We start from the raw sequence: 24,293 nt of genomic DNA on the forward strand, positions 1-24,293 counted from the left end.
CAGTGGTACCTAAAGAACCTTGGTGTCTGCACTCTCAACCTCTAGAGACCCCCCTCTACCTCTGATCCCCTGTATAAGGGCCAAGTTTTTCTGGTAGGCAGGGGCCTGTGACCAGAACAAGGGTCTTTCTTTCACCTTCTGCCCAGCCGTGCAGGCCATTGCCACCGATGCCTCAGACTTAGCTTGGGGCACTCACTTAGAAGGCAGGTGCACCCAATGTCTTTGGGATGCCCAGCACCCTCCCTTACACATCAACCAGAAGGAACTGATGGCAGTACAAAAGGCATTGACATCCTTCAAACCCCATCTTAAGCCAGGGGTTCTCCTATCAAAACAGACAACACCACAGTAATGCGGTACATCAGCAAACAGGGAGGGACCCAATATTACCCTCTGTGCAGGCTAGCCATGAACCTCTGGCTGACAACCTCTTCCATGGGACTACACCTGATAGCCCAGTATCAAACTGGGATCAACAACAGCCTTGCAGACCACTTAAGCAGAAGCTTTCTGGACCCCCACGAATGGACGCTCCACAGAAAAATCTTTTTACAAATCACTCAGGCATGGGGGACTCCAGAGGTGGATCTGCTTCGCATCTCAACCATCAGCTGAAAAAATTCTGTATCAGGGAGTAATCACCACCTAGTGTGGAAGGTGGATGCCTTGACCTTCCCCTGGAACACCCTCTTCGTGTACGCATTCCCTCCTCTGCCTCTTATTCCCAAGGTACTGATCAAAATAAGGGAGGAGAGAACAAAGGCCATCCTCATTGCTCCAGATTGGCCCAGACAACATTGGTACCCCTTACTGCGCAGCCTGACCTTACAGCCTCCCAGGCAACTTCCCCTGTTCTCAGACCTCTTAATTCAGGTGGGGGGGGATACTGCACCCAGACTTGCAGACTCTCAATCTATCAGCATGGCTAATACTCTAAAGGCAAAAAAGGGGTCCCTTTTAAGCAAACAGTTCCTAGACATTATCACAGAGACCAGAAGGCCCATCACCAGAAAATCTTACTCAGGAAAATGGAAAAGATTCTGCTACTAGAGCCAGTCCAGAGGGGGCAGTACCTCACAACCTTCCACCCCTCTTATCCTGGGCTACCTAGCGGAGCTACTTAATAGTGGACTCTCCTTCTCCTCTATTAAAATTCATGCCTCAGCCATTTCAGCTCATTTTGATACAGAACAGCCCCTGTTCTCCCATCCTTTGATTAAACAATTCCTCAGAGGGGCTTCTAATATCAGACCTCCCAGAAGGCCACCCACTCCAGCCTGCGACCTGAATTATGTTTTATAAAAACTATCTTTACCACCCTTCGAACCTGCTGCTTCAGCAGTACTAAGATATCTCGCCTGTAAGACTACTTTTCTCCTAGCTATCACCTCAGCCAGAAGGGTTTCAGAACTTCAGGCACTGATGACCATTGAGCCCTTCATCATTTTCCATGCAGACAGGGTCTCCCTGAGGACTAATCCCTCATTTATGCCCAAGGTGGTATTTAATGTAACTCTCATCTAGGGCATACATCTACCTACCTTCTTTCCTAACCCTCAAAACAAGGGGGAACAAATTCTGCACTCACTAGACATGCACAGACAGCTCAGATACTATCTGGACTGTAATAAACCCTTCAGGAAAACAGACCAACTACTTGTCAGCTTTGTCCCAGGGGCAGAGGGGCAGCCCATTTCCAAACAAGCCATTTCCAAATGGATATCACACTTTATCCATTTCTGCTACAGATTGCATTAGAACCCCCCAAGTCTATTCAACCCCATTCCACTAGGGCAGCCTCCACTTCCACAGCATTCCTCAGAGGAGACCCCACTAGGGACATCCTGGAAGCTGCCACCTGGACTTTTGTCCATACCTTTACCAAGCATTGCCACCTTACCTCTATTTTCTAAGACTAGGGCAGGGTTTGCCTCTGCAATTCTGCAGGGCATGCTGACCCATTCCTAAGTCTCTTACTAATCCTACCACCCCTCTCCTCAGCTTTGGGAATCCTCCCACAGGTGATGACTGCAACAGTGAAACAAAGTACAGTTGTGTACACTTACCATAAATGTAGATGTTCGAGTGTATTCACTGTTGCAGTCCTAGTTTCCCATCCTCTTTCCCCCTTATATCTTCTTTCTTTAAGGAGACATAAGTTTCTAACGGTGGCTTTTAGCCACCAGGACCACTTTACCAAATTTACTTGGGCCTCTGACTGGTTAGGGTAAGAAAAACTGATGTAATGGCGTTGGCTGCCTTCCTTCATAGCACTGACGACCTGATGTCAGGCAGCAAGTGACAGCAGCCGACGCAGAAAAACATTGACTCTGGTATTTGGGCCTGCCGAGAGTTACCACAGCAGGGATAACCCACAGGTGACGACTGCAACAGTGAATACATTTGAACATCTACATTTATGGCAAGTGTACAAAACTGTACTTTCTGAGGATGGTACATGTGGACGTCACTTTTATGGCCTATGCTGGCTGCTGGCCTACATGTGATGTCCCACGTATCTTGCAGTGGATAAAGTCTTTTGTGTACTATCCGAACATCAGGACCGCCTTTGACAATGGGTCCTTCATGTTAAGAATACTGCAACATAGAAGAGAAGGGCATCTGTGATTATGGTAAGATTTTACACAACTATTCTGTATTTATATATGGGAGTTGGCTGATTTGTGGTTGAAAAGGGTTCACAAGTAATTAATTGTTTGGCAGCAAATTTGGCGTAAAACCTTTGAAGTTTCCTGTGCTGTAAACCTGCATTCAATCTGGTTGATAATCCCTCATTACACTGTCTGTCTTAACTATTTTGAAATGTTAACGTGTATCAGCCATTTAATTATAACATGTCATGAATTATACAATGGTAGCTTGTTAGTATTTAAAAACATGCACACTGATTGGTTATCCCAACCAGTGTGCTCATTGTAAATTGAGTATATGCCAGTTGAAAAAAAGTCCAGTTGCCCAGACATTTTTCTGTTAATATATGCATTGGAAGTCAATGCTCAGTAGCATAAATCCTGTTATTCTAGTAGCTTTCTAAGTTTATAAGACCAGCATTTACAATATGGCCTTTGCCACCCCTTGTTTAAGTCTTTTACACATTTCTTGAGCTAGGAAGTTAGGAAGTACATATGGAGAGCTGAGAAATTACAAGGTAAAATAAGGTACATTTCTTTAGTTTTGCATAATGCACCTGATTTTCCTTATAGTTTTGCCCTGTCTCTCTCTCACTTCTAAGCTGTCCGGATTTCACAGGTTTTTTAAAAAAAAAAAAAAAAAAAATGGCAGCGGTGATCCTATTTTCCCTGTTGCTTGCTTTCCAGAACACTAATGTACTGTGTAAGCATGGGAACGTAAGTCCCGTAAGCATCAACAAAGTGGAAGAATGCAGAAACAATGAGGAGGAACCTCACAGCTCTGTTATATAAAGACATTATTTAAGAAAAGTGAGTAATTTCTTTATTAAATTATGTCATTGTGTAATAGCAGTAACTGATTCGTGGGTGTGGGTATATATTGAAGATTTACCTATGGTTGGCTTTGTTTAGTCACTCAGTCTTTGCCCTCGTGATCAAACCACACCAACCATGGGTAAATCTTCAGTAAACCACTCCCACTTGTCGATTTATTGCTAAAACAGACAACTGTTTCTTGTAAGATACAGGCTGAAGTCGCTGCTTCCAGTGCCAGAAGGCAGTTTTTCATTCACTTTGAGCAGTCATCGCCATTTGTACAGGTTTCATCACAACACAGGATCAGAGCAACAGCATGATGAGAAAGTTTTCAGAGAATTTTGTAAATGTCCACAAAGTTCCAAAACATGATTTGTGTAATTATGTGTACCAGGTGTAGCCTCCTAACCTTGATATTTTTCATTATTACTTTGTTTCACTTATAGCATAGGTATTTCTTTAATCCACGTTAGTTGTCGGCATATGGTTACATCAACATACACTTGATGGTTTTGTTGGAATCCTTGTTTAGCCTTGCAGTTTTTCTTTTTCTACTGCCTTTGTAATTTGCAGGCCACACTTATTTTACAGCATTTGTGACTGAGCTGTTTACAGTCATGCTACTGTACTATTTTGAGATTTAGAACTTCAAGCTTTTTACAAGTTGTGCATCAGTCTGGGTATCTGTGCACTTGGGTTGTGGTGGGGGTGTTCTCTTTGATTTGCATTTTAAATGTAGTTCATCTATTTTAATTTAGAAAGTATTAAAAAACAACCACTTCTTTGAGGTGATCACAGCTTTTCTTAATTTGATAGGTTTCTTATCACGTACTCCATACAGTGGGCTGCATGTTGGCTTAGTTAAAAGATCTCTGTCTTGCAGCTGACAGTTCTGGGATTCATTCCTAGCCTCCAGTCACTGTCTCTTAGGAGTTTGCATGTTCTGCCCTTGTCTGCATGGATTTTCTCCAGGTACTTTACTTTCTTTCCACCTCCCAAAATCACACTTATTGGTTGGCTACACTGACCTGTCCATTCATTAATATGTTGTATGTATTCTTGCTCTTCTGGTCTTTCCCCGTTATCATTTTCTAATACCTGCTTGTGATTCGGAAAGATCTGCAGATGGGCCCACTTAGCCGGCTAACATGATTTAAAAAAATAATCATAATAAATGAATAAATTATCTGTTTTTATTGCAGATCAGAAAAATTGCTGCCTCGACTTCATGTTACTTGGGAAGGTACAATAGAGGCTGATGGGAAAGGCATGCTACAGGTAGGAGCACAATTATAAATTATCATCTTGCTGTTTGTGAGAACTGTTTACTCATTGCAGTGAATTTTTCTGCTACTGTATTTTGTAGTACAAGAAGTAAGGGCACACAGTGAGAAAACAAGTTATGCTTATAATTATGTGTGATAATAGGCATGCGTTTATTATTTCCCGATCCTTTTATTTTACTTTCCGCATAAATAGATCTTTTGTTTTGGACTTTTTTTTGCTTTTGAATGTGTTTAGGACTTGGTGTGTAGTGTTAATTTGCACACTATACCAGATATGTAACTGCTAAGTCAGCTAATAGTTGAGGAATAACGCTTTTCACTCCTTTGCTTGATTTCAAAACTAAGCAGTTGTATAATTTTTCCCCTTCAGCAACTGACTTTTAAGTATGTCTCAAACTCTCATATCATTTTTTATTTGTACCATCACCTCCTAAGAGGATTAACCAGCTTCCCCTCCCATCAAAGACTGGTTCCCTCTTATGCAAATATGAGGATGGGAGTATGTGTGGTATCCTTGGGAGGTAGACTAACAGAAGATACAGCGACCTGGTATAGTACTATACTTCTCACTAGAAGTGTTTTTTGATACCTCTCAACCTCTTAGGTTAAGAAATCTGGACACAGCCTAAAATAATGGGGGGGGCAAAGGCCCAAAAATATGGACAGATACTAAATATTGCTCTTATAGATTTAGAAAGTTGCTAGACTAACAGGTTTTTGTGTTGGCATGCATTTACTGAAGGATATGAAGTATGAAACTCAAATGTGTGTCATTATTTAGTGACCTCAATCCTCCGTGATTTGCCAACAAATTACTAAATTCATGAGGAACAGAGACAAATATGAGGCAAAAATCTGGACATTCTGTGAAAGTCTAGACAGTTGAGAGGTATGCGGTTTTACACCTTCCCCACTTGTGACCTACTAATATCAATGTGCAGATGGTGAGCTTGTGAAGTCATGTGCATATTTTGACCATACTGTATATATGAGTACAGTGTTGCCCCTTAGTTTTACATCTTATAGCAGTTCCTAGGCTTCCACTCAGAAGGTTGTCAGGACTATTCAACTGCATACCTTCAGAAAAGGGAGAGATACAGCCATTGTGTTTTGTCTTCCATCCTTCTACTGGCACTCTAGTCCTTGGGCTTATTATTTTAGTTATTGCGTTGACATAACTGTGTTAATTATAACTTGAAGACCTCCTTTTCATTTAAGATTAAGCAACAAAAATAAATATATGTCTGCTAATATTTACATTGTATGGTAGTTTGGTTCTTATTTGGCCCTTTTTAGATAGAAAAAAATATTTATTCTGTACAGATCAATTACAGTAAAATTTTGGAGTCAGGAGGCAGTCCACACAGTTTGTGTAGCCCCTGCAATTTGCATTCCTACAACAGTGGACAGTGTATTTTAAATATCTCAATGAATACAGTAGGTTTTCAGGTACTTAAAGCAGATCAGCAGTGATCTGTGCTCCTGTGTATTTTATACATGCAGTACTTAGCATGTTGCGCACTTTATTTCTGGCCAAATGGCTTGCAGATAAGAATAGGGTGGCTTGGAAGGGCTCGGTGAGGGTACTGATAAGATTGTAACATAGGGTTATTACAAGTACTGCTTGACAAGAGTTATTAAGATCATGTTTGCGTGTTTTACAGCATTGCTTAAATTAAAGTGCTGTAAATAGTGTGCATAGGTTTGGTACAATAAAGGTTATTGTTGAAAGTGTGATCATGTTGCCAGTAGTAGAGAAAAATGACTCACAGGCTCTTACTGGCAAGGTGCTAGTAGTAGGCTTAAAGGACTTGTAGGCTGAGGTCAGCAAGCAACAATTGTGTATAGAGAGTCTGCAGAAAAAGCAGCTGGAGATCAAGGAAGATGAGAGTGCTAAGTAGCAAAGCATGGAGGAACAACTTGCATTGTATGGGCATTCTAAATGCAGTGAAGGGGCGTAGTATCATGGAAAAATTGCAATGAGAGCTCCAAAAATGGGCTGATTTACTGTGGAATCTCTTGAGAAATATATATCATTTTTTGCTTCCCCTCCCTACAGTTGATCATCTGCCACCAGGTCCTTTTTTTGTTCACTGGATCTATCAGACCTGGCTTAACCTGACCTATGTGTGCAACTGAGGAAATTGAGGCTGCTGCCAGGGAATGGCTTTGAACCTGTCTTCCTCCCCTTGGCAGCATTACTAGCTCCGTAGTTGACTGTAAGAGGTACTTGCACACTTCTGAACATGTTCATCCTCCTGTCCAAGCATGTAGCTCACTTAGCTTGTAATGCTGCTATTGCATTGAGCCTAGGCAGCCCCCCCCCCCGACCCCGTGCTGCTAGGCAAACCCAGGTCATCTGGGGTGCAATAAGGGCTTTCTCTCTCTCTCTGCACCACAGGATCGAGCTACATTTCTTTCTCTTAAGTAATATCGAGGGTTCAGAAAATGGACCATAGAGCTAGCTCTGAGAATGGGAGTTACAGATGCAGCCTGCGAAACCTTATTTAACAGATTTAAGACATTCAACATGAAGGCAGTCTTGGGGGAAGTTTTGCAGTTTTTGACAGGGTTGCATGTTCCTCTGTTTACTCCATGTTGTGAAATTAAAATTATATTTGTTGATAATTAAATAAGGACAGTTGATATGAGCAGTGGTAATCTAATGTCCAAAGGTCTCAGTGTTCAAATGATTGAAAAAAATATGGAAAATTTGGGTGAAAGCATGGATGTAAGAGAAAATTTGTAATGATGATACTTGAAGGTCAGCTACTGCAGCAGTGCTCCAAGGATGATAAATAACTATTACAGTTGAGTTTCAAGGAAATCATTATAATTTGTAGGAAGTAAAGTTTGGATTGCGCACATTATTTGAATGTTGAAAGTATAGATGAAGAACCTGGAAATAGTTGAGGTTGACGATACTAATGTTTGCCTGCTCTTCAGCTCACCACGATGTCATTAACTAGCCGGTAATTGATGTACTAAACAGTATAAAGGACATTGGTAATCACATTAAAATGGGTAGTAGCAATTGGCTGTAGTAAAATATAACCCTTGCAAGAAAAAATTGTCACTGATTGGAATGTTGGGAGTGAGAGAGGAACTTGTTTTTGTGGACGTTGTGAAAACGCAGATAGTGCAATAGACAAGATTTACAAACTTGCCATTTTAAAGTGAAAACATGGATTGATTGCCATTTTCTGTACCAGAAAGATCATATAACAAATCCAGGGTTATTGTAGTACTTTTTGCAAATGTTTGTACAAAGGAACAGGTGATGTTTTTCATTAGATCACTGTTGCACTGTTTCTCATTTTTATTATATATCCTGACCAGGAATTTGTATGTCCAGCCAGTTTACAAAAGCTTAGGCATCTTCATTGTCGTACATCCATGCCCATGCACAAGACTACATGGTAGTACTTAGGGATGTTGGAGCACAAACATCCTCACAAATTTCTTGGCATCAGTACATGAATGAAAATGTTTGCACCATTTTTTAAATTTTGTATGGTATTTGTGACTTTTGTGTTCATGTCATCCGGGAAGGAAAAATGTCAGTGATGGAGGCAGATTCCCTATAAAAACCATTACAACCAGTGCCTTATTTGCATGGGTGCTTCCCACAGTCATCATACTTGCTACTCTATCTGCAAAACATTTGTGCCTAAGACTCTAGATAGTCATCTCTCCTCGTTGTCTATATATCTTGAGCATCAATGATTTAAGCTGTTGGCTCAGGGTGCTACGGCAGAATCCTCCCGTCCCGAAGGTCAGCTGTCTGCCAAGAAGGCGGGTAAAAAGATTAGGCATGATCTGGTTGGTTTCCAGCCTCCCTTGGATGTCTGTCTAGAGGCTAGTGAAAGCCCTGAAGACCATCCTGTGCTTGCTTTGTGTAAGGTCAGGTTTCGTTTAAATAGACAAAAATACAGTATTCTGTTTGCATAAGTCTAGAAATGCAGGCATATTAAAGCAGGCCTTCATTTTGCATACAGTTTCAGTGAATACAATCAGTAAAGATAATTTTCAGTCAAGAATACTGATTAAGAACAAAATGTGCAAGTATATCAAGTACAAGCACATTTTGTTCGTATGTTGCAAGGCTTGGGAGCCAGGGTTGAAGAGGCGTATAGAGATTTTCAGGGTTTTGGTGTTATTCGGAGGTACTTTAGACACAGTTAAGTTAGTTCATTTGGACTGATATGAAAGTCATTGTGGTACAGACACTTGAGTATGGGTACAAATGTCAGGTCAAATATTCAGCATTCCAGAATGTTAGTTATACTATTTACCAGGAAAAGAATATGAAGAATGAGTGCAGAACTACAGACTATTTCAGTTTATCAGCACTGTTATTGGAAACAGTATTTGGATATTTTTAACTTCTACCTTCACTGTACATAATAAAGCATTTTTAACTGGACTACAGTGTTTGCAGACTTTATTCTGAAATGTAGAAGAATATTCGGCACATAAAGGAGAGACTGGCACCTGTTCAGCACAGTTCTGGGTAATTAACAGATGAATGACACTGGAATGAAATGTCTTTAGATTTCTTCCAGTTATTTCCAGTATTTTAAAGTTCTGTCAGTTCTTACACTTTGTATTCCTCTGCTTTGACCCCTTTGTTGGCTGGCATGGATCTGAATTCTCTCATTTCCTCAGAGACTTTTCCTACATCTACACCTGATATAGAGAATCTGAATCTCTAAGGGTTTTTCGAGTAGACATCCACTGAAAAAGAAGCTGAAAACTAAACATACTTTCCCTGTTAGTAAAGAACCCCAGCGTGAATGGCAGGATTTTACTCAGAGTTTGTTTAATGCTTTAAGGGCCTTGAAGCCTTCTCAAGGGGTGTCTTCCCCTGGCCCCGCCAGTCTTCCACTGCTCTTAAGAGGTCTAGGGAATTGAATTCCTCAGATGAGGACTTTGATTCTAGACAAGAATCCTTGGCTTATTCTTCACAAATTCCTTACCCTCTGGACTATGGTTCAGAGGTGGAGGATTCTTAGAGTCGAGACTCCCACTTGGAAGAGTTATCCTTTGGGGATACTATTGCCTGCATGATGGAATATTTTAAGTGTGACTGTTCTCAGGTCCCTGACATTCAGGATTCATAGATTCATAGGTGTTTACTAGGCTAATGATCACAAGGTTCTTTTTAAGCCTAGCCATGAAGAGTACTTTGAGCTCCTACATATGTAATATTGCAAGCCATCAGCTGCCTCTCCTGTTTTAGATTCCCTTTTGGATACCTTTTTGGCTGCCTCTGTAGCTGTTGACTCTCAGCTTCCAACACCAAAGAAACCTGATTCTACAAGATGCATGAGGACTGCAAATTTTTGTTACATGTTCTTCTTCTGATCCTTCACCGTTCTCAGTTTCTCCTGACAAACCGTTGTTGCCATCTACTAATCTCCTTCTTTGTAATAAGGAGGTATGGATAGTCGAACCATGGAAAGGTTGGGCGAGAAAGTTTAAGGCCCTTAATTACCAGACTCATATAACCGGTTGTGTTTTGGACCTCTTTTCCCAGCATACCTCTCAACCTGAAATCATAAAAAATCTGGACAAAGGCATATGAAAAATGGGTACGAATCTGTAAGCTGATTAACATAAGATTTACATACATAATTATGTAACCCCACCCACTCTGGTGGAATTGTGGGATACCAACTTTTAAATATAAATTGAAGAACAGACAAATATTACACACAAAATAAACAGAATAGTGTTTTATTTAAATTAATATTTGAACTTGTATCAAACTTTGAACTTGCGCATACTGCAAAACTAAAATACAGTTTTCTGTTATAAAAATAAAATTAACTGCTTCAGCCTTCTACAGCCAGAAAATAAATGAGCTGGATTTAAACAGAGGAAATCAGCAGACAGGTAGATTTACAGACTAATGCAATCAGTTCTTTCAAAGCAGAGAAGTGTAGCAATTAACTGAATTCAAATAACTGTAATAATGTATGTATTTCGCTAACACTAGGAATACATTCAATATCATTTCTACAAAGATGGTCATTATGAAACAATGTTTTCCATGAAAGGTATTTAAGCAATCTATTGCAGAACTATCCATACAAAACATTACTTTTGAAACACTTACATTTAGGCTCCTGAACTAACATTGCCTTTAGCTGTTTTTTTTCTTTTCTTTTTTTTAATGATCATCTACAAATAAAATGCTTGTTGCCCTTGAAGAATAAATTGCTTATGTTACATTAAAAAAATGATAAGCTAGTAATATTGCAATAGGGAATGGATGGCAAACTGATAACAGGTTCATAGTTACTAGGTATCTCCTCCAAAGAGGACATTCTCAGGACTGCAGCATCCACCTTTTTAAAAGTATAACACAGTACAATATCAGCAACCCATCTACATAATGTGGGAGTAGAACCCACAGCCTTCTGCATCAAAAGCAATTATACTACCTGTTGTGCTACTGACAACACACACAGACTTGGCATAAGCAGCACTAAACTTCTCTCCCCTGAAGAAATATGCAGCACAAGAAATCTGGAAAAATCTGAAATTTGTTGAGGAGACAAAGGCCCAAAACCAGGGACACATTTTAAACATTGCTTGTGTAATCTTAGAAAGTTGCTAGAATAAAATGTTTTGTGTTACCATGTGTTTCCTGAAAGATAGGAAGACTGAAACTTAGATGGCTATCATTATTTAGTGAATTCAGTTTTCACTGGTGTGCCAGAAAACCACACATTTTAAGAGGAACATACCAAAAGTATGAGCCAAACATTCCAGACATTCTATGAAACTTTGGACAGTTGAGAACTATGGACTTAACTCTGGCAAACATATCTGAAACATAAGAAAAAATGAAACAACGTTCAGCCCGGCAGTCTAGCTACTAAATACACTTGTCAGTGCTAAAGTCAATCAAATCAGCAATGTTAAGCCCGGCAGTCTAGCTAGTACACTTGTATCATTGCAAACAGCCTGGTAGTGTAGTATACACTTTTGCCTTACCTGGAGGAGCCAGTGCGCATTGCCTGAGAAGCTGGAGTGGTAAAGTTAAAATTAAGAAGTAACAAATGGTTCGGCTTGGCAGCTAAATTCTGACATTATCGCGCCCTGCACGTGATGACGTCAGGAAGACATTTGTCTAAAAAAAAAAAAACCCAGGAAATTCGGAAATTAAAGGGGCCACTCGGGAATTTGATGGAAAGCATCTGCCCTCTCTCTGCTGGGATCCACTTTTCAGGTTGTCCATCATTCTGTAAAATGCAGCTATGATGCCTCTTCCAGGGCTGCTGTTTTTGGTTCAGTGATGAGGCGTTATTCTGGAATATGTCTTCAGGCTTTACCTAATGATATTAAGGCCAAGCTCTTGGATGCCCCCCTGGGTAACAAAAACCTGTTTGGGACAGCTGCTGCTCACTTAATTCCCTCCAAGATAAGGATAAGACCTTGCAGAAACTTAGCAATATTTTTGTCTCCCCTTTTTCTAAAAATCCAGAGGACTTAACCTTCTAAGTCTGCCTTTTTTGTAGGCAGACTCACCCTTCTCTTAAACATAAGAAGAATTTTAGGCATGTTCCTCCTGCTAAGTCTACTCAGACTCCTTCCCAGAAACCCTTTTATCAGGACAGGCCTTTTTCTGTTTTACCACCACTTTCCTGCGGCCAGGTCCCCTTTTATTTCTGCCTTTATTTTTCCTCATCCAAATTGGCATTGGCTCACCTCAGATTCTTGGTTGCTGTGTATTATCCATCAGGGATATATCACGGTTTGGAAAAACCCCCCCCCCCTTCAGGTATTTCTCAACCTCCTTGAGAGCATTTTCCTTACTTTCCAAAGGTTCTGCAATCTCTTTTGAATCAGGGCACCATTCAGTTCATTCCACCTCCCCAGGTGGGGAAGGGGTTTTACTCCAAATTGTTTCTGATTCCTCTGAAGGAGGGTACATGGAGACCAATTTTAGATCTTTCTCTGCTCAACACCTTTCTCAAGCTTCCTTCTTTCTAGATGTCTCTTTAGACTTTGTTTCCTCTTCTTCTCCAGACTTTTTTGGTTTCCCTAGACCTCAAGAATGCACACTTTCACATCCCTATTCACCCTCTGTTCAGGAGATGTTTACATTTCTCCATTTCTCCTTGCATTTTCAGTTCTCTGGTTTGCCCTTTGACCTTTCTACTATGCCAAGAGTATTAACCAAATGCCTCGCTCTCGTCATTACTTTTTGCAGGCTTCAGGGAGTACAGATTTTTCTAGACAACCTGCTCCTTCAAGTTCATCTTCCAGCAGTTTGTTTCAGGATCTCCAGTTTACCATTTGTCTTCTACACAGTCTGGAATTCACACAAACCTGCAGAACTCAACCCTGACACCTTCCCAGGATCACATTTTCCTTGGATGCAGGCGTCAGATCATTCCTATGCTGGCATCTCTCCCCACTCCTAAACTTCTGTCTCTGACAGTCTTTTTTTCAGTCTCTTCTTAATCTGTCCTCTGTCGCAACCAGGACATTTCTTAAGGTGCTGAGATATATGACTTCCACTACTCCCATGCTCCCTCTTGTCAAACTCCGTATGAGGAAATTTCAGTGCTATTTCAAATCGGTGTGGTTCCAACATTGCCACTCCTTGGAGTTCCCTGTTCCTTTTCTTCCCTGTCTCAAACTCGAGCTTCAGTGGTGGATTCATCAACTCTAATCAGTCCTAGACTTACTTTTCAGGGTGCTACTTCCTCTCAGGAGCTGTTCACAAGACACCTCAGATGTGGTGTGGGGAGCTTCCTGTGGCCCCCTAAAATCCATGGTCTCAGGCCTCATCAGAGGTCAGACCATATCAACATAAAAAAGATGAGAGCTTCTGGCTCTGCAAACTTTTCATTCCCTCTTTCATCCCAGGCCCCTAAAAGTCTTTACTGATAAAGCCTCTGTGATGTGGTATGTTATCAAGCAAGAGGGGCACAAAGTCCTTTCCCATTTGCTGACTAGTATTCAAGTCTGGGATCTAGCTATCCAGTATCGCGTGACTGTTCATGTGGTTTGCATTCCTTCGGAGCTCAGTCTCCTGGCAGACTTTTTGAGTAGGTCCAGAAAACAGGCACACAAATGAATGCCTCACACAAGATGTGTTCCTGAGCATTGTTCATTGGTGGGATATTCCTCAGATAGAGCTTTTTGCCTTCCCTCTGAGGCAACGTCCACTATTCTCTTCTAGAGTCCCAAGTCCTCTGACTTGGAAGGTGGTCGCCATGTCTTTTCCTTGAAAGGGGATGTTTCTGTATGCTTCCCCCTTCCTCTGTTGCCTCTAGTTTGGCACAAGATCAGGCACGACTCTACCAGAATCTTGCTGGTAACTCCCTTTTGGCCCAGACTGCATTGGTTCACTTGGCCAGGGGTAATCACCATAAGTTACCTCACTGGGTGGATCTTCTCACACAAGACAAGGGATCTCTTATCCATTCTTACCTGTCCACTCTTCAAATGACACTGGGTGATACCTTTTAGGCACCTCTTTTCTGAGGACATGCTGCAAGTTCTGCAGGAGGCCAGGAAACCCACTACCAGAAAATCATAGTGCCCAAATGGAAAGAGATTTTCTGTCTGGTGCCTCTCACACCATCAAGATACTCTGTCTGTGGAGGTTCATTTGGTTCTCTCTTATTTGTGTGATGTCCATACTGGGTTGACGCATTCTTCAGTCGACGCTCACCTATCAGCTGTTTCTGCTTGTCTGCCCTTGAATCTTCATCTGGCCTCTCAGTTTGAGGTCAAGCAGTTTCTTAAAAAAGTCCTTTATGTCATGCCTCCCAGGAAAACAATTCTGCCTTCTTGAGACCTCAATTTTGCACTTGAAAAAATGACCCAGGCTCCTTTTGAGCCTGCGTCTTCAGCTTCCTTAACAACATTGTACTTAGAAGATTGTTTTGGCCCTTACTTCAGCCAATAGTGTGTCTGAAATTCAGGCTCTCATCGCTATTCCTTCTTTTTTTATTTTTTTCATAGAGACAGGATGTCTCTTTGTATTAATTTTTTTTAAGCCCAAGGTGGTCAGTGAGTTGTCCCTTAATCAGTATATTCATTTATCTTCCTTCCTATTTTTTCCTTCTCCACAGTCTGCCAGTGAGGAGGTTCGTCACAGTTTGAATTTGCACAGACAGCTCCGGTATTATTTATATAAAACTTAAGTACTTCGTAAATCTGAACAGCTTTCCATTTTCTTTCATCCCAGGACTTTGGGTTTGACGGTTTGTAAGCAAACCATCTCTCCTGGATTTCTACGTTTGTTTCCTTTTGTTGTTCTTTTCATGGCAAATGCCTTTCCTTATGTGTAAAGGGACATTCTGCTAGGGCGGTTGCTTCCTATGATGTCTTTTTCAAGGGTTTGGATAACAGCTCCATCCTTGAGGCTGCTACTTGGTCCTCTATCTGTACTTTCACTGAGCATTATAAGTTGGATGTTATTTCCAAGGCTAAGGCAGACTGTGCCAGGGCTATCCTGCATGGGTTTGTAGAAGGCTGTTCTGTGGCTTCCTCCTCCCAGGCTTCCTCATAGCTCTTGTACTCTCCCTTAGGTAAAGAATACTGTAACAGTACCATGGAAGGACATAGTACATTTGTGTAAAATCTTACCATAGATGTTCTTCCTTTCACTGTTGCAGTGTTCAGTCCCTCCCTCCTTCCCCCTTTCTAGCTCTTGCCCTGAGTTTTTTGTTCACCTTCTGGCCAAGGGGGGCCTTGTTTCCTTTTCCTTCTGAAAGTACAGTGTTTTCTTTTGTCCCTGAGAGTGTTCTCTTCCTCCTGGTGCTTTTCAGCTCTGAGTGTTAGTGTCTGTATGTCAACTTTATGCCCTTCACCTTGGCTTTGATATACTCGCCAAAAGTTGGGCTATCCTTAGCAAGAGATGCCGTAGATAAAGAATACTGCAACAGTGAAAACGAGGACATCTACTGTTATGGTAACATTTCACACAACTGTACTTTCTCAACGCCTTTTCTGTTTAGGCCCTAACCACTGTTTCAGAGTGTGTTCTGTTTATAAATTTTTCATGCCTAAGACAATTAGAAGTTACTTTAAGTCCCTAAAGTTTTACTTTAAAAGTAAGAGACTTCAGGAGTTAGCTTGTGTCAGAATGGTTTCAGAGTGATATGCCTTCTGTGTCCTCTTTTAGCCTAAAAAGATGAATGAAGAAATAAAGAAGATGCCAAATCCTCAGAGAAGCCAGCTTCTTTGAAACAGTCAGAGTCTGGTGTCTCTGCTGAGATATTTGTCAGCTCTTGGATTGTCCAGTTACTGTACCTGTGTCTGCTGTTGGGGCCCTTCAGGAGGCTTACATAGCACAGACCCTGAGCATATCCAGACCAACCAGCTGGATGACCAGTTCGGTTGTGGAGAGAGAACCAAGGCTGATTCTTTCTGATAGAACAGGAAAAATTCTTTAAATATTGGTCCAGGAAGACATCCCCTTATGAAGGTGCATGTGTTTTTTCTCCTCCTCACACTGTTTCTCTGGAAACCCCTAAAAAGTGGAGACATAAAAGCACTTTTCTCCTCCTGTTACCTTTTCCCTCTGTTTAAAATCCCAAAGAAGAGTGGTATAACTTTTCTCAAGGGATTTTTAAAGCCCTTGTGGCTTTTCAATCCTCACAGCTCCATTCTCTTCCGTGGATTCTACTCCTCATAAAAGAAAAAGGGAGTCCTTCTCTTCTGACGAAGATCCTTCTTCAAACTTATAGCCTGGATTATGCATCTCAAATCCATTCTGCCTTGGGTTTTGAGTTAGAGGCAGAAAATGAGACACCGTTAAGTGCTAACCTTTGGCAATGCAATTTTGTAAAATTATGGAGCGTTTCAACTCAGAAGGCAAACAAATATCTGCATCACAAAAAAGGTACTGTGTCCATTTAAATATGGAATTGCCTAAATCTTCTGCCATTCCAGTTTTAGAAGCTCCTGAGCATACTTTTTCCATCTTCTTTGACCTTGGCTCTTAACTACCTGCACCTAAAAAGCCTTTCAGACTTTATAACATTCCTACAAGTTCTTGTATAAAAATCCTTTATCTGATACTGCTGAGATCAGATAAGGTTAAAGTCTACCAGTGCTTTACCTAATTACATGGCTAGTAGGTTCATGGACAAGTATGGTAAAAAGTTCATATTTCAGCCACTCTGTCCTTTAGTACCATCAGTTATCATACCCACATGACCTGCTCTACATTGTAAATAATACGACAAAAGTGATTTCTGATATGCCAGTCTTCTTTATAGTACTTGATTGGTTCACCCTCCAAAGTTGTAAGACTTTCTGTTTAATGTGAGTATTACACAACTGATGCCTTTGCTAGAGATGCTGCCAGTGGTTTAGTTCTTAGAAGTTAAGCTTGGCTGAGGCTACAGTTGTTCCAGATGATGTAAAGGCTAAACTTTAAGATACACCACTAGATAATGACAACTTTTTTGATAATTTCTCTACAGAGATAATCAAGAAATTACAAGAAAGGGATATGCTTGTGTGGGGCTTAACAGTTGTTTCTTTTCATATTCCAGAATTTCAAAGAAATTATACCTCTAGATCTGTAATATTATTTCATTAGCCCCAAACAGACTTTACAGCAAAAGGGAAAAAGCTTTACAGCTTCTACCAGCCCACCTTGGTCATTATCCTTCCAACATTGCAGGGAAACGCTCTCCTTTTACTTATCTTTTTTAAACTCATAATGACAGACTCTTTGGTTTTGGACATCATAATGAGTGGATATAAAATTTCAGTGAGATTCCCTTCCCATTCCTTTAGTAATATCTGGAAATGCAGAGGTCTTCCTTCAGATTGTCCACCAGTGAGAAACTCCTCAGATAGACCTGCTTGCCTCTACTCTAAACAAAGAGCTCAAATATATTTTGTGTGTGGTCTCCTTGCAAGGAGGCATGAAGAATGGTTACCTTGTCTTTTCTGTGGTAAGGAAAATTCCCATTATGCTTTCCTTCCCTTGCCTCTCTTTCCAAAGAATGAGAAAGAGAAAGTGAAAGTATTGTTGATGACTTCCTTCTGACCTAGGCAACATTAACTTTCCCTTCCTTCATTTCCATATAGCCAAGGGCAGTGACCACAAGTTACTCACAGGATAGACTTAGTTACATAGGAAAATGTTTCTCTCTTTCATCTAGTCTGCAAGACATTGAATCTGACTCTCTCCATCTGGATGATAAACTTTTAATTCTTTATACACACCATTTTTTCTGTGGGTGTGTGCCAGGTAATAAAGGGGGAAGAAAACCTGCTACTAAAATCTTGTGCTTATAAATGGTAGAGATGTTCTATATGCTGCTGAGATGGTGTCAGGACCCATCTCTAGTGGAAGGGGGGTCTCTATGATACTGAAATATCTGAGTGGTTAATTGAGGTCTTGCATACTCTTCTATATTAAAGTGCACCTGCCAGCAACTTCAGCTTGTTTGCCTTTTGACCCCCCTCTTTCCTGTCATTATGAGGTCAAATAATTTCTTAAAGGCCCCTAGGGGATCATTTTTCCTCACTGAGATCTGAATTATGACATGAAAAAAATTCTCATCTCCTTTTGAGCCTGCTTATTCTGTGTCATTGAAATTCTTAACTTGGAATTGAAATGAAACCTCTACCAAAAAGGGTTTTGAGTTATAGGCTCTTGTGTGCTCTCTTCCTTCTTAATTTTCGAAAGCTAATCCTACCTTTATGCCTAAAGCAGTTAGAAAATTCTCTCTGAATCAATCCATACAACTTCTGCCTTCTTTCCTAATCCTCAGAATAAATGAGAAAGAGTCATTCTTTTGTTGGATGGCCACAGGCATCTGAGATTTTTATTTAAAAGGGGGAAACTCAATCAGAAAATCCAACAAACTTCTTATTTCCTATGAAAGGAAGAAATAAGTCATTTTCCAGTCATTAAACAGACTATTTCCAGGTGGCTTTCACTTATCATCTCTTTTTGCTATTTCTTTCATGGAAAATCCCTTCAAGGATATGTGAAGGCCCAGTTCCCTAGAGCTGTAGATTTTACTGGAGCCTTCTTCAAAGGCTTTGATTCAGTCTGTTTAGGAGGCATCCACTTAGATGTGTATTCACACTTTCACTAAGCGTTACAAGATCTATGCCTTTTCCAGAGCTAGAGCAGATTTTGCTGGAACCATTCCTAAAGGTTTACTGGATTTCAGCTCTGTTGCTTCTTTTGCTATCCTTTCCTCCTTAAAGCTTTGGATATCGTCCTTAACCTGAGGACTTCTGCAACATTGGAAGAACATAGTACAGTTGTGCAAGATTTTACCGTAACAGTAGACATTTGAATAGATCATTGCAGTGGTAGATACACTCTCCCTCCATTACACTTATTTTCTTCTCTCCTCTTGGCCAAGTGGCTCCCTAAGTTTCTCTGACCCCCTATGTTCCAGTGGCTGCATCTATATCCTGAAAGTTTTTAGCCTCATTCCTTCCTTTGGAGCAAGACAGTTCTGAGGATTTTCACACTTGTATGTCCCTTAAGTAGTAGCACGTAATGTCATTCATAGATCTTGGATCAAAGACATGGCATGGAAAGTTGCTTACGCTTTTGTAGACTAACCATCTGTATGGTATCCTCAACAGGCCATTTCTCACAACTAATGAATACTACATCAGTGATCTATTCAAATACCTACTGTTATCACAAGTTCTTACGCAACTGTATTTTTTGACAACCATATCAGCCAGGAAAGAAATTTATGATTACAGTCAGATAATGTATGTAGATTGTGGTTATTTGGATTCAACAGCAGAGGCTGGAGTTTATATATGCTTTGAAAGAGTATTAGAGGCACAGACTGAAATGGAGTTTGACATTCCTAGATGTGTTAATCTTTGGCTATGCTAAGGGTGACACTTCAGTCAATTTGAGAGGTAGTGGAAAGTGGATGCATTTGATTTTTCTAAATCTTGCACAGTTTGCCAGCTTGCTGTTGGTGGAGGAGGAGGAATGTTAATAGTAACATGAGTCTGCTGAAAAAAGAAAAATGTTTTTAATTTAGGACAGCTGGACAGAAATGATATGAGATCTTTCACATTGCCATTTGATCATGAAGTTGTATGACCAGAAGCAAGCTTAAAATAGGACTTTTAGACTGAGTATTCCGAAGAGATGGTTCATCTCTAGTTGATAATTTCCTATGTTATTTTTTTACTCCTGGGTCTGTTGCTGATCATTAAGCCTTCCCTAGATCTGACCATACCCATTCTTTCTTCCACTCTGGGGATTCCACCCAGAGCCAAATCAAGAGCATGTCTGAAAGGAGATGCTGTCATTCAGGCAACCATGAGGGAGCTGTGTTCTTTGCCCAGCATACCAGCAATGGCAGCAGTTTTGAACACCCTAACTCTACCCCTGCACAGGGGAACAAGAGAACTATATCACTGCAGTGTCCCGCAACTCCCTCCCCTTAAAAGTGCTTCATTTCCTACTGTGTCCCTCAACGTCCTCCCCTTAAACGTGCTTCACTTTCACATAATAGCTGTGAAGATGGTCACCAATCAGTGAGTTGGTGAGCCTAAAGTACTTTGCCCCCAGACTGCCCTTTTACATTGCCAACCCTTCTCCAAGGGATAGAGGCAGTGGGTGCTTCAGGTTCCAACCCCCCCCCCCAATAGGCCTTCTCATCCTCCCTGTCAGTGCCTTTAAGCCCATGTGCTACCAGTTAAACTCTGATTGCATGGGCTATAAACCGGGTAGTGTTCCTCTATACCACCAGCAGTTGCTGTCTCTGATGTATTTAACTTGAAGATGTTTATGTAAACAAGAAACAGGCTGTTCTCTAGAATTACAAAAGTTGAATTGCATAGTACTTTAAGGAGAACCCCCCCCCCCATTTATTTATTTGTTTTTTATTTATTTGTTTGTTTTGTAACTTCTTAATTTCAATAAAAAGATTTGAGTATCTCAGAATATCAAGCAATTGTTGACACAGCCAGTACACTATTGAGGATTACTTGAAAAATGATCTTATGGAAGAATATTTTAATTGATGTAGATGTATACAAAAGGGCTACAAAAACTGTTTCCTTAATTAGTCTAGGTTGGGACCAGAGATATAACCATGAACATTAATAGTGCAGAATATTGGATCTTATTTGAGTTTTCTTTATTCTGTTATTGCAGTGGGGGATAAGCATCTCCTCCACTTTGAAAATTCAAATTGTTGCATCATTTTACTAAGACATGTTGTGATGAGCCCTCTTTATCCTGGGCAGTACTTAAGGAGTCTCAGTCCTCGTCACTGTCTCCGATAATGGTTGTTACTAAACGCAGGGTAGAAATGCACAATTTCCTCTAAGAGTACAGCAGGAATAAGTTCCAAACCTGGGACTGGACGATATGCTTCACTCTAGGTCCTCAAATGAGTCTCCACACTAACCACTGTAGAGCACTGCCCCCCCCCCCCCCAGTTCTAGGTATCTGACACACTTGCTCTTAAATGTCTGATATTCACGCATATACACACTCTTGGGAAAGGGTGACACAGATTTACCTGCTGTGTTCCTTTGCCCAAATTACAAGGTAATGGCTGACACCAGTCAGATACCACAATACCCTTCAAAAGGGGTGTTCAGTTATGTTGGGTAAAATAGATATTGATACAAATGATGGCATGTAACCCAAGAAGTAAGGCTTCTTGGAGTGGCTCTGATGTTATCACACTAAGTATAAGTACCCTCAAGTTATTAAAAGTATATACTAAATAACTAGCCACAATGAGAAGTAATAAAATATGTAATAATAAATAAAAGGATTTAAAACATGTAAATACTGAAAAACTGATTCCAGTAAACAACAGAGTCTCACATACAAGAAATATGAAAATAATATTGTAGGATAGATCTTACATTGCTTTTAGAAAACCTCAAATTAACTAGATATAGTTCCCTGACTATCTGAAGGTTAACTGTTTTTATGAAATCTAAATAATTCAGCAAGGCAAGATTATACTCTTACTTCTGCAAGGCAAGATGAGGAACTGTGTCCATACTCCAGGCTGTTGTCTGTCCTCAGTGACTGGAACTACTACTCCTCTGGAAACAGCTGGACTACTACCGATGAACAACGCTAGAAAACTACTGCACAATTGCTCAATTACTGCTACTGAACTTTAACTGACACAGAACCTGCTTTTATAGCAGATTTTTTAAAGTAACAAGTAAGCTCCTATGAGAATTCTACTGTCTCATATCCGACTTGAAAAGTAAACAAACAGCAGCTGTGAAGATTATATTCTCTCAGCTCTGGCACGCAGTGACATCACATCTAGGTCAGCTGACTGTAGCATAACATACATTCAGAATTCTCTTAAAAAAATGTACATCTAGTCAACCAGAACAACACTGATTCAAACATCTTGCATAAATCAGTGATAATCAAAAGACATAAATTTGTTTACAAAATTATAGCTAGTCATGCCGGCATATACAACACAAGGTAATTTACAAAACTTCAGCCAGTCATGGCAGCACATATAACAATATCTAATGTCCTCACATATGTAATTATATGTAAAAAGTTCAAACTGTGTGAATTAGGATATTTTTCAAGTATTTTTTTTTCATTTGTGTAGTATGTATATTTATAAATGTGTGCCTAATAATGCAATGATACTTATTGCAAAGTTATCTTAAGTGTTTTTGTATATACACTGCATGAATCCCATTTTATTATGACACTTTATAATTGCCCATTTTATAATATAATGTTAATTATGTTGGTCATTATTTCAAAGTCTAATTTATCTGCAGTGTGTATATAATGCTGATACATAAGGGCAACCAGTATGAGTAGTATACCTATTTGCTGTGGGAGACATTGGGAAGTTGTTAGGATTTGCTAGTGAAAAACAAAAAGACAGCTTGGAAACACCAAAGTAAATTCTCTCAGTTTAATTCTCTCAGTTTAATGAAGCGCTTTTCATCTTGCACATATGGCAAGACTTCATCAGAAACTGAACAAACTTTAACACAAGCAGTATATACACACCCTTTTTGTCACATGACACTTCTAACTTTTCAAATATAAAAAACTTTCTTTAGAAGTTACTTACTTACGTCAATGAAAACATTGTTCCCAAGGGCTTGCGTGCCCACCAATACCCTACGGGGTTAGAGCCAGGTTCATTGTTTCATAAAGAACTTATTGAGCTGTTTAACATTCAGGGACTTGCCCTGTTGAACCTGATGATTAAACATTCTGAGACTTCTATTAACCTTTTACAACAAGAAGCTACTAGCTTAGATGCTGCTATTAAGGGTCATGTAAACGTTTCAAGATATGCTTTTGATTACAACAGAGTTTTTGACAGTATAGACCAACAAATCATGAAATTTAGAGAAATTAAAGTAAAAAAACTAGCTAGAGACCGTAAAGCATATGGTGAGGGGAATGCTTACCCCCCGCCCCCAAGTTCACAAGTAGCAAAATCCAGCAATGCTGCTATAAATGTATTTTTGTGTAACACAACAAACAGAAATGAATTAACACATGGTCTATCTGTCTCAAATGATAGTAGTGCACTTCCATCAGGTGAGGGACCTCTGTTACCCCAACAGACAATTGTGAACAATACATGAGCTAACGCCCAAAATTTTCAGCATCAAGCCAACCAATACAATCTGAGATCAACAACAACTACAAAGGGAAGAATTGGAAACGCAGGAGATGATACCACCTCTTATTGCACCAGCTTCCCCGACAATTAATGCTACAGATTTTGGACTAAGGAACATTTTTATGAATAATGATAAAGATTTTAAAATTTACATTTTTTCTGATGTTACTATAGATCAACCATTGGTGGAACTATTAGCCAAGGGGTGCACTTTCGTCCCCACAAGAAAAGCAGACTTAGTTAAAACTTTAATTGATTTAAAATTATTTGTGCGTAAACTCAATTTGTCTATGTTTTTTGTTGACAATACTATAGTTCAGTCTAGTGCATTACATCCTTCAAGTACTTTTTGTCCCCCTTTACACCCAACTTTACAATGTTTTGAACTCATTTGTGAGTTGGATTTATATAATGTTTTAGGGTTGGGTAGTAATCATGAGCAGAATAAAAGTAAGAATGTTTCATCTGTAAACGTTACTAGTGAACAACTATATTTATTACAACTAATTCAAGAAGCCCCAGTCCGTGTTATGGCCCCAGATAAGGAAGGGGAGCTTGTCGTTATGAATGTGGAGGACTATGTCAATAAAATGGACCAAATAGTCCAAAGTTCCACATATCAGTTGGTTTCACGTAATGAGTTAAATCAAGCATATAGTAAAATAAAGTCTCATTTATATGAAATGTTGTTAGAAACCAGGATTACTACTGACTTGTTTAGATATTTATCTATGCCTTCCCCAAGGATACATGTTTTGTTTGGTATCCCTAAGTTACATAAAAATGTGAATAATCCACCTATGCGACCTTTGGTGGATGCTAGGGCAAGTATAACTTACCCTTGGGCAAAATGGGTAGACCAAAAGTTGAAGAAGTATGTAACTCAAGAGAAATATATATGT

The 24,293-nt window shown here is 40.0% G+C and overlaps 1 protein-coding gene across 2 annotated transcripts in view; it reads left to right on the forward strand.

The window, feature by feature from the left end:
• The window catches only part of PARG (poly(ADP-ribose) glycohydrolase), a 2,766,579-nt gene that overhangs the window by 1,787,357 nt on the left and 954,929 nt on the right, over positions 1–24,293 (forward strand). For both annotated transcript variants that reach the window (XM_044056515.1, XM_044056516.1), the window contains exon 12: positions 4,670–4,745. In XM_044056515.1, the coding sequence (XP_043912450.1) occupies positions 4,670–4,745 (76 nt within the window). The remainder of the gene's footprint in view (positions 1–4,669; positions 4,746–24,293) is intronic.

This window comes from Protopterus annectens, chromosome 14.part0 (assembly GCF_019279795.1).
Source record: "Protopterus annectens isolate FY-2018-M chromosome 14.part0, PAN1.0, whole genome shotgun sequence".
Taxonomy (NCBI): Eukaryota; Metazoa; Chordata; order Ceratodontiformes; family Protopteridae; genus Protopterus; species Protopterus annectens.